At 39.0% G+C, this 15,011-nt stretch overlaps 1 protein-coding gene across 1 annotated transcript in view; it reads left to right on the top strand.

The window, feature by feature from the left end:
• nbeab (neurobeachin b) overlaps positions 1–15,011 on the top strand; it is a 444,946-nt gene that overhangs the window by 112,852 nt on the left and 317,083 nt on the right. Inside the window, exons 4-6 of the mRNA XM_083547720.1 lie at positions 5,277–5,377; positions 6,850–6,945; positions 11,755–11,876. Of these exons, the coding sequence (XP_083403846.1) occupies positions 5,277–5,377; positions 6,850–6,945; positions 11,755–11,876 (319 nt within the window). The remainder of the gene's footprint in view (positions 1–5,276; positions 5,378–6,849; positions 6,946–11,754; positions 11,877–15,011) is intronic.

Below are 15,011 nucleotides of genomic sequence, written 5' to 3' on the forward strand. Positions count from 1 at the left end.
GCTCTTTTCAGGTCATTGACCAGCTCCTCCCATGTAGTTCTGGGCTGATTTCTCACCTTCCTTAGGATCTATGAGACCCCACGAGGTGAGATTTTGCATGGAGCCCCAGTCCGAGGGAGATTGACAGTCATGTTTAGCTTCTTCTATTTTCTAATGATTGCTCCAACAGTGGACCTTTTTTCACCAAGCTGCTTGGCAATTTCCCCGTAGCCCTTTCCAGCCTTGTGGAGGTGTACAATTTTGTCTCTAGTGTCTTTGGACAGCTCTTTGGTCTTGGCCATGTTAGTAGTTGGATTCTAACTGATTGTATGGGGTGGACAGGTGTCTTTATGCAGCTAACGACCTCAAACAGGTGCATCTAATTTAGGATAATAAATGTAGTGGTCGTGGACATTTTAAAGGCAGACTAACAGGTCTTTGAGGGTCAGAATTCTAGCTGATAGACAGGTGTTCAAATACTTATTTGCAGCTGTATCATACAAATAAATAGTTTAAAAATCATATATTGTGATTTCTGGATTTTTTTTTTTAGATTATGTCTCTCACAGTGGACATGCACCTACGATGACAATTTCAGACCCTTCGAAGATTTCTAAGTGGGAGAACTTGCAAAATAGCAGCGTGTTCAAATACTTATTTTCCTCACTGTATATATACAGTGGAACCCACTTATCTCGACCTCGGTTAACTCGCCAACCCTATTAAGTCGACGTTTTTGAAGTGGAACCGCCAAATTCTCGCTTTGTCTTAGCATTTTTTAATCGGTTATGTCGATTTTTTATGTCGCTGAACCCTAATATCTCGAGCACAAGGGGGGGCAAATTTGCCACTTAACGTCGGTTATGTCAGGAATCCCCCTGCCACGCCCCCTTCGGCGGCGGCATTCCTTCTCGCACGGAGCTCGTCGCAGTCATGCTGATCACACACACCTGACTCTCATTCACTAACTCATTCCATCTCTTATTTAAGCCCCTCACCTCCACACACTCGCAGTCCGTTATTGTTTGTGCATGATCGTATGTTTTGGTTCATGGCAGTCTGTGTAATCGCGTATACGTATTCCGCTACGTACCCTTCTTCTCGGACTCCGCATTCTCTCAACGGCACCCCGGATTACCCCGATCCTGCTGTTTTCCATGTTCACAAATTTCTTTATGTACATGATGTCCAGTAATAAATGAGAATGTACATGCTTGTGTTTTTGGAGGTTTATTTACACAACAGCGTTGCCGTGATTTGTTTGATGAAGCGATCGGCATGCTATAAAAATGTACATACATGTTTGCTAACAACAAAAGGCATATGTGCATCAACTAACAGCAGAGATTTACCAGCATACAATACAAACCACCGTCGATTATCGATACAAATCTTTATTATATTCCATAACATTGCAAACACAAATGTTCGCTCACAAAATCACAAAAAACGTGCGGGATGTAGTTCGTTTTTTACAAAAAGCTAACCAGTGTCAAAATTAAATTCGCGAGTCATTTCACTCTGACACACAGCTCTGAAAAGTATCCTACAGGTGGTTACTATGGTTTTTTTACAAAGTCTAAAATGCTTTGTGCAGATGTGCTCACCTGTGCTGACTGCACACTTGATACAATGTCTTCATCTGTGATCACGCCATCAGTAACGACGTCTTTGTCGATTTCTATGTAATCTCGGAAGTCCTGGACAGTGATGGCTTGATTTTTCCACCACTTCCTCGAGTTCTTCTGCGGCTGCACGGCACTGTGCCTGAAACTCACGCCCACTAATATAAGACGCGCCCTGGGTGAGGGGTACTTAAAACTTTGTATAAGACGCGTCTTATATACAAGAAAATATGATGAGTGAGATGGTGAAGTGGCATCGATAACTAACATTTTCAAAAGCCGGCGATTGGTCATGGGGATCGAGATAACCGATATTAAGTGGCAAATTTGGCCCCCTTTTGTGCTCGAGGTATTATGGTGCGGTCGACATAAAAAAATTCGACATATCCGATGAGAAAATGCTAAGACAAAGAGAGAATGTGGCGGTTCCACTTCAATATTGGGTCACCTAAACTTTCCTGCTGTATGTGGTTCTTTTCCAAACTGTTAGCACAAAGCTGAAAGCACTCAATTGACGTCTTTAGATATGGTATAATAAAATTTGCATTTACTTGAACTTGGAAACACAAACCTGTTTAAGCATAGCAATGCTCCTGTGCATATGGTTTACATGCTTTAGAAAGGAAGATCTTGAGTGACCTGCTATAGAGTTCTGACCTCATCCCTACTAAACAGCTTTGGGATGAATTGGAACAGACTGCACCCCAGGCCTCTTTACGTACATCAGTACCTGACTTTATACTCCCCTTGTGGTTGATGAACACAAAAATCTATATATATATATATATACATACTCACACCAAAGAAATAGAAGTGCTATCACAATCTTTTTCTTCTTCTTCTTTCGGCTGCTCCCATTAGTGGTCTCCACAGCGGATCATCCGTCTCCATAACCCCCTGTCCTCTACATCTGCCTCTTTCAACCCAACTACCTGCACGTCTTTCCTCACCACATCCATAAACCTCCTCCTCGGCCTTCCCCTTTTCCTCCTACCTAGTGGCTCCATCCTCAGCATTCTCCTACCCCATGTCCCTCCTCTACACATGTCCAAACCCTCTCAATCGGGCCTCTCTCACTTTGTCCCCAAAATGTCCTCCATGCGCTGTCCCTCTAATAAACTAATTTCTAATCCTGTCCATCGTCGTCACTCCCAACGAAAACCTCAACATCTTCAGCTCTGCTACCTCCAGCTCCACCTCCTGTCTTTTACTCAATGCCACTGTCTCTAATCCATACAACATCGCAGGTCTCACCACAGTCCTATAAACTTTCCCTTCCACTCTCACAGATACTCTTCTATCACAAATCACTCCTGCTATCACTCTTCTCCACCCACTCCACCCTGCCTGCACTCTTTTCTTCACTTTTCATGAAAAGTTTCTTTCTTTTCTTGACTTCTTCAACCCGGGTTTTTCCACAGTCCTGAAAGGTATCATATCTTTAACTATATAAAAATCTTAATGGCTGATATACTTTTGCAGTTTTGTCACTCACTCACTCTTTCTCGCATACGGCACAAATGCTTCAGCTTTGTTCGTTTTGAGAAGACTTGCATACCAAATTTTTGGGGAGATAAAGAAAAGTCAAGTCAAGTCAAGTTTATTTCTATAGCGCTTTTCACAACAGGCATTGTCTCAAAGCAGCTTTACAGAAATCAACAGTTAAGGTGAATGGTGTGTATTTATCCCTGATGAGCAGCCGTGGAGACTGTGGCAAGGAACAACTTCCTTAGATGTTATGGGACCTTGAGAGGAACCAGACTCAAAAGGGGAACCCATCCTCATTTGGGTGACATCAAGAGTTTGATCATAAATCTTTCAACAATACAGAACACTGGAGACTGAGAACTAACATGAGCACTGGAGTGTGTGATTATAAGTAATGATCTTTCTACAGTCTTATACAGTCTTTATGGTTATAAAACTAGGGGCTACTGAGCAACTCATAAAATAGCTCAACATTTGTGATCATCACAGATCCAACACCAGCTTCTCCGTGCCAGAGCCTTTAAACACTCCAGGAGGCCAATGTCGAAACTACACACATGTAGCGGGATCCAATTGGCACTGGTACGTCTCTGGATGGTTCGGGATGTTTGCGAGTTCCGCATCTACTTCTTTGAAGGTCCTTTAACTTCACGAGGTGGGACGTGACTGGAGCTGGCCAAACCTCAGGATGCCTCGGATGGGGAGAGAAAGAGAAGCAGTGGAGAGAAATTAGCGTAGCTGCTGTTAATGATATTAACAGCACAAGTTGATAATGTGCATGTGATCAGATGTTCTGGAGCACAAGGTTGTGATGTGATGTGTGTGATGTGTGTTATGTGTAGGCTTTGCTAAAAAGATAAGTTTTTAATCTGCACTTAAACTGGGTGAGTGTGTCTGAGCCCTGAACATTGTCAGGAAGACTATTCCAGAGTTTAGGAGCTAAATGTGAAAATGCTCTACCACCTTTAGTGGACTTTGCTATTCTAGGAACTACTAGAAGCCCAGAGTTTTGAGATCTCAGGGAGCGTGACGGATTGTAGCGTGTTAAAAGACTGGAGAGATACATGGAGATAAACCATTTAGTGTTTTATAAGTAAGAAGCAGTAGTTTGTAGTCGATTCAAAACTTAACAGGAAGCCAATGCAGGGATGATAAGATTGGGGTTATGTGATCATATTTTCTTGACCTAGTAAGAACTCTTGCTGCGGCATTCTGAACTAACTAAAGCTTGTTTATTAATGATGCAGGACATCCACCTAGTAATGCATTACAATAGTCTATTCTGGAGGTTTTTGTAACTTGTTTGATATGATTTTTGAAAGACAGGTTGCTGTCTAAAATAACTCCTAGGTCTTTTGCCATTGAAGGCTGAGGCTAATTATGGCTCATGAAGTTTCATGGCACAGGATGCTGTTTAAGCTGATGAATTAGATTGTGTATATAGATTGCCACCAACCTATGTGTCTATTTTTATCTATCTTGCCATAGGCTCTGATATACGTCAGAGTTTTGAAAAACAAATAATCCCCATCTTACATATGCAGATACATTTGAATAACTTTTTTAAAATTAATTTTAGAAACTGTTTGCCATTATTAAAAGTTAAAATGTAATATTTGATATATTTCTGCTATTTATGGACTTTTTAAATGTAATATTCTATTAACAAAATTATTGTAAAAATATTGCTGATATTTGATGTATTCCCCAGCTTTAATTTGAATAGAACACACTAAGATAATAACATAAATTAGCTTTTTTTTAGCCAATAAAATGCCTTAACTTGGATTTAAAGATTTGAATAATTATTTTAAATACAGACTCATGTTGCTATATTTTCAAATCAACTAAACTATAACTACTGAACTATTACGATATTATTATAAATTTTACTAGGAATATTTCTGTTTCAGGGTTAGCAATAGTGTCTGAAATGCTGCTGTATGCATTTTATGGGCTTCTTAAAGATTATGTTCTTGTCTACTCTCTGGGGTGAAATCACGTCAAGTTGAAGTTGAAATCACAGAAAGGAAACAAGGAGGTGCAGTTTAAGGAATAAAATGCATCAATATCATCATTACTATTCTTTCTCCCTCTCTCTCTCTCTCTCTCTCTCTCTCTCTCTCTCTCTCTCTCTCTCTCTCTCTCTCTCTCTCTCTCTCTCTCTCTATCTCACGTTCTCAGACCTGTTGGTAGACATGCTGGGAGTCCTGGCCAGCTACAGTATCACTGTGAAGGAACTGAAGCTGCTCTTCAGTATGCTCAGAGGAGAAGGAGGATTGTGGGTAAGATCCGATTCTCCACACTCTGTTAGTGACAATCTCATGGATCAGAACAGCAACCGGACGTGGAACGAGTGCGGCTCGTGCTGATATCGACTTCCTGTTGGTGTCAGAGCGAGGGCTATTGACAGGGTATCGATGTGGGTACTCGCCATAGTAAAGACGTCGAAAGCACAGCTATCACTTTCTAAACCGAGTGGAGTTCTCTATCTAACGCAGTGATGGTCGTTCATGAACGATCTGCCATTTTGAACGAGTCTTTAATGTGACTCAGAAGAAGAGTCGTCTCAAAGAGCGATTTGTTCATTTTCTACTGGACACGCATGAGCAAAGCTTTGCAAAATCTCTGTAGGTTATATACAGAAAACAGAATTGAGTAGTTCATCTCTCGACTCTTCTAGTCGTTGGTTCTTTTACGCGTGACTTCCATATACACAATATATACACAATGCAGTAGATCAAGTTTTTTGCTCCTAATGACATCAGTCTTGAAATTATTGTTATAATAATTATGGGGGTCATGTGACATGGACCAAAAGATATGAGAGTTGAGCTACTTATTCTTATCATAAGTTGTTCTTAGCTGCAGTGTCATATTTTTATTACTTGAACTATAGTTAAAGTTGGCGTATTTAGACGTGTTGGGGGATCTGATTATTGAAAACTTTTTTTTAATTTTCAAAGAAACAAAATAAATTGAATGACTCAATAAAAAAAATCTTTTGGATGGAAGAGATGATCCGACTCTTCCAATACTAATTCGATGGAGTGCTTTATTATTAAGAACTAAGTTATTATAGGTGGATGGTGTCAAAAGAGAGACTACAGAAAGTGCCATTTGGTGCAATTTATACGCTAAAACTAAAAATTGACAGTGTAAAAATTTGAGCAATTTATCGTATTTTTCTTAAGGTTTGCAAGCAAAGTATAGGTAATAAAGGCTCAAGATTTCGTGTATAACAAACAGAGCACTGGGTATAGACTGTTCATATACTAGACTGTTCATATACACTTTCTAACAATATATTTTTTATTATTATATAAATAAAGCATGCAGTATAATAGAAATGTATAATAGAATATCTAATAATGCAATAAAATATGCATATTTCTCTTATTATTAGACAATTGTACTGCAATTCAACAATGAAATATAAACATGAAAATTATCCAATTGCTGCAAAAGCTCCATTCTGCAGGCACAGTGTAGGTTAATATGTTAAGAACTTATAAATATCACTAGATTACAATCACTACCATTCTCTATTGTTTTATAGCAAACTAAAGGTTAGATTTTAACCAACGCCAACTACAAATCCGTTCTTGAAACTTATTAACTTGGTTTCTTAAAGTGAACATCCTTATTTTTTACTGCTTTTGCCAGTAATATACTGTATTTAATGACAGTAATGTGTGCAGTTACAGTAATGATCTAATATTTGTTAAACCTTCTCTGCTGTATGAATTGTGTGCAGCCGAGACATGCGGTGAAGCTGCTTACTGTCCTGAATCAGCTGCCACAGAGACATGGACCGGATGCTTTCTTCAACTTCCCAGGTCGCAGTGCTGCTGTGAGTCGAACATGATGCACAATGGATGTTGTATTTTATTAATTTTTTGTCACTATGATTTCCTTTCAGTCAGTCTTATCCATAAAAATAAGGAATAAAATCATTTAAGTGATCACAGGGTGATGGAAAGTAGAGTGACTACCCTGACATGTATTTTTTTCCAACACCACTACGTCCCAAAGTGGTTCATTCCTCTTTTATTACAGCAGAATGCCACGAATTAGATTATTTTTTTTTTATCTTTGAATGGCAATTTATGAAGTATCGTGCCCTGTGGTGGACTTTATAAAGCATTCTCAATGGACTTCTTTCATAAATGCTGAAAAAACCTCACCTTATAGAAATAATAAACCTCATCTTACAGAAACATTTGCAATCTATTTATCATAAGGCTTTTATTATGCCGTTCACCTGCTATTTCCCTGTGTGGTTACTATAGAAACGCTAATACAAAGCATCATTGTTCTTTATTTAAGATTCAAAATGGCGCCGTGATGGTGTCTGCCGTCACGACTGCTCCGAACAAACTTTCTTTGTTTTTGTTTATTCTTCATATTTATACACATATCTACACTTTTCTTTATATAAAATAGCTTTTATTACACATGACAAAGACACTCTTTTATCTATTGGTATACAATCCACTCGTTTTTAAACCCGGACCCATGTTGGCCAAGCGAGATCCTCAAGGATTAACAAAGGTGGTGAGTGGTGCTTATAGAGTGGTGCTGTCAGCTGAGTGTACCATCTGCACCGAGCCCCCTGAACTGCAGAATGTCTACAGCAAGTGGTGCCGGACCTGTCTCACTTTTCCTACATTGCACAATTATGTGCACAAATAGCACAAGTGTTTCTTTAACACTGGAATGGCATACTGAATTTAATATCAGTACATGGAGACAATCACACTGCGACACTTTAAATCTGGAATTCTGTCTTATATATATATATCTATCCCTTTCTGTCTAATTTGTGTATATATACATATATACAATATCTTACAGAGGTGAGTGAACCCCTCACATTTCAGCAACCATTTTAGTTAAGTTTAAAGTTATTTAATTTTATTTAATTGACAGGGACAATGCAAACATACATAGTGTCAAAGCAAGCTTGTCACTGAAATGCTGCATAAAAAGTTTATAGCAAATGCTAATTTTCAACTCCTGTCCCTGGTTGGGGTCTAAACACAATACAATTTACATACTAATACTATTTCAATTTAAACAAATACCATGATATGGACAATTCCTGTCCCTAGTCATACACAATAAAATTTACCCATGAGATTTACCCGTATTGAGTATACAGTAAATCTGCACTGCTAAACAGGCTGCACTTCTTCTTCTTCTTCTTCTTCTTTTGGCTTCTCCCATTAGGGGTCGCCACAGCAGATCATCTGTCTCCACACCCCCCCTGTCCTCTTCATCTGCTTCTTTCAAACCAACCACCTGCATGTATTCCCTCACCACATACATAAACCTCCTCTTTGGCCTTCCTCTTTTCCTCCCTCCTGGTGGCTCCATACTCAGCATTCTCCTATTGATATACCCCATGTCCCTCCTCTGCACATGTCCAAACCATCTCAATCACACCTCCCTCACCTTGTCTCCAAAACGTCCTACATGTGCTGTCCCTCTAATAAACTCTAATCCTGTCCATCCTCGTCACTCCCAACGAAAACCTCAACATCTTCAGCTCTGCCACCTCCAGCTCCACCTCCTGTCTTTAAGTCAATGCCACTGTCTCTAAACCATACAACATAGTAGGTCTTACCACAGTCATATAAACATTCCGTTTCACTCTTGCAGATACTCTTCTATCACAAATCACCCCTGCTATCACTCCTCTCCACCCACTTCACTTCACTTCTCTAACACACTCTCCATTACTTTGCACCGTTGACCCCAGGTACCTAAACACATCCACCATCACCACCTCTTCTCCCTGCAACCGCACCACTCCACTGCCCTTACTCTCATTTACACACATGTACTCTGTCTTACTCCTATTGACTTTCATTCCCCTTCTCTCCAGCGTGTACCTCCACCTCTCCAGGCTCTTCTCTACCTGCTCCCTACTCTCACCACAAATCACAATATCATCCGTAAACAGTCCTCCTGTCTTACCTCCTCGGTCAACCTGTCCATTACCACTGCAAACAGGAAAGGGCTCAGAGCCGATCCTTGATGCTGTCCAACCTCCACCTTAAACTTGTCTGTACTGTACTGCACACTTCACTGCTGTCACACTGTCCTCATACATGTCCTGCACCACCCTCACACACTTCTCTGACACACATGACTTCCTCAAACATTACCACAATACACTCTGCACATTGACTCTGCCCATTAACTCTAAAATATATCCAAGTTACATTTCTAAAGTATTTGACCTTAAGAACATATAATAAAATGGTTGCTAAAATGTAAAGGATTCACTCCCTTTTGTGAGATATTATATTATATTATATTATATTATATTATATTATATTATATTATATTATATTATATTATATTATTTTTAAACCTATTTTTAATAGTTAGTTTTATAGTTATACTTTATACTTTTTATACTTTATTTTTAATTATATTGATTTTTTATTTTCTATTTCTATTTACATGTTTACATGTTGGACAGTCATAAGAAGCATTTCACTACATGTACTCTGTATGAATGTGTCTGTGACAAATAAAAATTTCAATTTAAATTTCAACAAATTTTCCTTTGATATTATTAGCTATTATATAAAACACCAATATTTTGTCAGATGTTAATATTTCAGATGTAGGGGTGGAAGAGAAGAAGTATGTGAGAAGTTTAGAAGTTCAATTTCGGAAGAATTTCGGAGTCTTGAGATTGTTTTGGCAGGAAGAACAATGAGGAGAGAATTGAAATAGTCGAGGCGAGAGGTTTTAAAGGTGTGGTGGAGGGATGAGCGTGGGCTAAAGCTTTGCAATATTACAGTTGTAAAGCAGAGATTGGCGAAATAAAGATGTAGATGGATTTCAAGACTAGAGTTGAAAACGAGGAGGGCAAGTGCAGGTACAGTTTGGGATGGATTGCAGAAATAACTCTAGCTGAGTTTAGTGTTTAGTTGTTAAAACTTTGGGTGTACATTAGTCTAAGGTGGTTAGGGTTCAGCCAAACTTTGGAATCAGAAACGAAAGTATTACCAGTGCTATATATAGTGGATATATTGCTGATACAGACTTGTGTGTGATCTGTGTTGTAGTAAAAACTTAGGATGTTACAGTAAAAATGGGACTAATAACATATTGGGAACAGAACTAGACCAATTACAGTAAGTGGGGGTTCAGTCATGAATGCATTGAGCAAGGTGGATTGCTGCGTGTTTGACCAGTTACGTTTAAATAAAAAGGAACGACCGATTTCGCAAAATGCAGTTGAGTAAAAAGTCAAATATTTGACTTTGAAATGTAGTGAACTTTAAGTAAAATTCTCCCTAAAAAGAAATACTTGAGTAAAACCTACTTAAATACAGCAAAAAGTTACATTTCCTATGTTACTGTTTACCACTGTGTAGCGGTCAATAAATGTTCCAAAATTGCAAAGTCTCCAGGACTTTTTACACTTTTTAGTTCCTTGGGAAAGCAAACTGATCAGCATGGTAGTAAATTTAACTGATAGATCACTTTATTTAGATTTAGGAAATTCATACTACACTGTGGTTGATTATTTTCCAAAACTGGCATATCCTGATATGAGTTTTCAATCCGTATGTCCTATTTATTGAATTTAGATCAATTAGTTTAGATTCAACTTTATTATTATTATACAGAGTACAAGTACAGAACCAATGAAAAGTAGTTAGCATCCAACAGATGTGTAGATAGCAATATACATACTGTGCTTATTTATAATATAAAATAAACAAACAAAAAACGTATTTATACATAGTGCCACAAAGTGTAAGACACAAAGTGAAAATAAAGAGATCTATTGTGCTGAGGTGAAAATCTCCAGTGATTATCAGGTTACTACACACGTCATGTTTTGTAGTAATTATATAGTAATGTGCTTAAAGACAAGGTAGAGCGTGTCTATGGTATAACATTTATTGTGTATGCATATCCTTATACAGAGTGACCTACATTTATCTTAAACAATAGAGCAACTATGGAGTTAAGGGCCTATATATATATATATATATATATATATATATATATATATATATATATATATATATATATATATATATATATATATATAATGATTAACCTACACTTTACATTATTAATATTGGACTGTACATTTCCACTTTGACCCCCCCCCCCCCCCTCTCTCTCTCTCTCTCTCTCTCTCTCTCTCTCTCTCTCTCTCTCTCTCTCTCTCTCTGTGTGTGTGTGTGTGTGTATATATATATACACACACACACACCGAGAGAGAGAGAGAAAGAGAGAGGTCAAAGTGGAAATGTACAGTTCAAGTTTCTGAGATTGAGATTAGCATCTGAGTTGAGAGTTCAGAAGGCTGACATCTGATGGTAAGAGACTGTTCTTAAGCCTGCTAGTGCGACAGTGAAGCCTTTTGTAGCATTTGGCAGATAGTAGAGGAGTAGAGGAATAAAAAGTCCATGTTTGGGGTGAGAAGTGTTTTTGATTATACGTCTCACTCTCCATCGGCAGCGTTTACTCTATCAGATCTATCAGTCTGTCTTCTGATTTATACTCCATTATAGGGCATTCACATATTCAATAAAAAACATGCGACATTTTGGACAAACCCAGATTATGTCCTGTGTTGTCTTAAAATAATGCTAAAACATTATCTCACGTGTTCTCCCAGGCGATTGCTTTACCTCCCATCGCCAAGTGGCCTTACCAAAACGGCTTCAGTCTCAACACCTGGTTCCGCATGGATCCCCTTAACAACATCAGCGTGGACAAGGACAAACCCTACCTTTACTGGTGAGTTGTTTACCTTTGCACGTCTGCATGACGATTAAACGACTAGAACAAACATACAAACAAAAACAGCTGAAATATTTAAGAGGATTAACGTATGAAACGGCTTAATGTCATCATCAGACGCCGATGTCCTTGAATCTGGGCTTCTCCCTTTTTCTCCTTTACAGCATGAGCTCGGCTAATGGATTTAGATGATGTAGAAGATTAGTTAACATTAATGAGATTTAGGTCAGGGTTTGCTGATTAAACGAATGCGAGCGTGAATCTGTGGTGAGCGAAACATCCTGGAATCAGAGGTGGAGCTCCAGAGGGAGAGAGTATATTAATTGGAGGAGTGAAATAATGCTCTGTGTAGAGACTTGTGGGTAATTAACGCCTACATAAATAGCCTGGAAGCTTTGTGTTTTATCAGCAGAAGTCCCAGGATGCATGGAGCAAAGCCTAAGGGTTGAGAGAAGCGTGTGTGTGTGTGTGTGGTGAGGACCGGAGGGCATGTGGATATAAAAGCCTTTGAAGTAGTGAAAAGACAGAAACAGGAGGAGATAGAGAGAGAGGAAGACAGAGAGAAAGAGAGAAAGAAAGAAAAAGTAAGAAAACACAGGTGTCATGTGCCGTATCTATCAGCCGTCCTGAAGTTAGATGAAGAATTGCGTCATTGTTGTAACTTTGTGTATGTAAACTTTAGACTTTACACGTAACCCCATATCGCCTCTGTTTAAGCCCATTTGTATTCATGCACTTGACAAGCCAAAAGGTCCGCGTGGTGTTGATGTGCTTTGCTAATCTTATTTCAGAGCTATTTCTCTCTCTCTCTCTCTCTCTCTCTCTCTCTCTCTCTCTCTCTCTCTCTCTCTCTCTCTCTCTCTCTCTCTCTCTCTCTCTCTCTCTCTCTCTCTCTCTCTCTCTCTCTCTCTCTCTCTCTCTCTCTCTCTCTCTCTCTCTCTCTCTCTCTCTCTCTCTCACTCTCACACATATTGCAGCAATTTACAAAAACACACACACAAATATATACACACACATACTCACAGACCCCTAAGCAGTTATAAAAGCTCAGAAAATCCCTGTAAACAAGTGTCTCTGAACCGCCGTCAGAATGCAAATGTGTCGATTACAATTTTATATTTGCAGTGCGATTTAATTGCGTCGTACGTAAGTGATTTCCAGCTTGAGTAATCGGTACCTTGTGCTGAAAGGGATGCAAACCTTTCTCTGCTTTAACACGGCTCATTCGACGCACCTGCTCATTATACAGCCCTCCAGAAACTTCTTGCAATTTATGCTGTCTGATAAAATAGGTGCACATTCAATTCAATTCAATGGACATTGTGTTAAAGCAGCTTTACAGAGATGAAGCAGTTCTGAAGTTGAATTAAAGGAATGTAACAGTTTGATGCTTAAAAGTTTGTTCCTGATAATTGTAAGTTGATCCCTAATGAGCGAGCCAGTGGCGATTGTGGCAAAGGAAAACTCCCTGAAATGGCATGAGGAAGAAACCTTGAGAGGAACCAGACTCAAAAGAGAATCCATCCTCATCACAGAATGTCCATTCATTACAGTTTCATCATTGTTGAGGTGATCAGTGATAAGCCTTAAAATGCAACCTGTTCATGCAACCTGTAGACCTGATCTACTCTAGCAGACTGTTGATAATAATTACAGTCCAAAGCCATTCTCAAAGTTTTTGAGTTGCTCAATAACTTTGTTTAATGACACTGTTCAGTGGTTAACAGTAACAAAGACATGAGGGATCTCTGGAAATGTGTGATAGTGGGACGACGACAGCATCCAGATATCCCAGTACAACCAATTCAAAGGCTTTAAATATCCAGTGTACAGTATATACAATTATATTTATATAGTTATAAGGAAGAAACCTTGAGAGGAACCAGACCCAAAAGGGGAACCCATCCTCATTTGGGTGACATCAAGAGTTTGTTCATAAATCTTTCAACAATACAGAACACTGGAGAGTGAGAACTAACATGAGCACTGGAGTGTGTGATTATAAGTAATGTTCTTTCTACAGTCTTATACAGTCATTATGGTTATAAAACTAGGAGCTACTGAGCGACTCATAAAATAGCTCAACATTTCTGATCATCACAGATCCAACACCAGCTTCTCCATGCCAGAGCCTTTAAACACTCCAGGAGGTCCAATGTCGAAACTCCACACATGTAGCGGGATCCAATTGGCACTGGTACGTCTCTGGATGGTTCGGGATGTTTGTGGGGTCGGCATCTACTTCTTTAAAGGTCTGTAATCATCACGAGGTGGGACGTGACTGGAGCTGGCCAAACCTCAGGATGCCTCGGGATGGGGAGAGAAAGAGAAGCAGTGGAGAGAAATGAGCGTAGCTGCTGTTCATGATATTAACAGCACAAGTTGATAATGTGCAGGTGATCAGATGTTCTGGAGCACAAGGTTGTGATGTGATGTGTGTGATGTGTGTTATGTGTAGGCTTTGCTAAAAAGTTTTTAATCTGCACTTAAACTGGGTGAGTGTGTCTGAGCCCCGAACACTGTCAGGAAGACTATTCCAGAGTTTAGGAGCTAAATGTGAAAATGCTCTACCACCTTTAGTGGACTTTGCTATTCTAGGAACTACTAGAAGCCCAGAGTTTTGAGATCTCAGGGAGCGTGACTGATTGTAGCGTGTTAAAAGACTGGAGAGATACATGGAGATAAACCATTTAGTGCTTTATAAGTAAGAAGTAGTAGTTTGTAGTCGATTCGAAACTTAACAGGAAGCCAATGTAGGGACGAGAAGATTGGGGTTATATGATCATATTTTCAATGTAAAGTGACAGGGATTAATTTAATGCTAAAACATCCAAAAACATCTTATTACAATTGTCTGCCTTTAACTTTGTGGTAATAATCTGGGAAAGAACCACAAATGGCTGGAAAAGACACATGTCCCAATATGTTTATCCATATTGAGTAGTCATAAAAGACAAGCAGTATAGTAACATCTGATTCCTAGAGACACTTACAAATAAATAAATAAACGATGTGTCGAAATTGCAGTGAAAAGTTTATTTAACCTGAAGTATGGAAGGTGTCTTCAGTTTCTGAGGTTTGTAAGAGTCAAAGTTGAAGCTGTAACTTTAGCTGTGCCATTGCAAAGTCTTC

The sequence above is a fragment of the Silurus aristotelis genome (assembly GCF_946808225.1).
Source record: "Silurus aristotelis genome assembly, chromosome: 8".
Lineage (NCBI taxonomy): Eukaryota > Metazoa > Chordata > Actinopteri > Siluriformes > Siluridae > Silurus > Silurus aristotelis.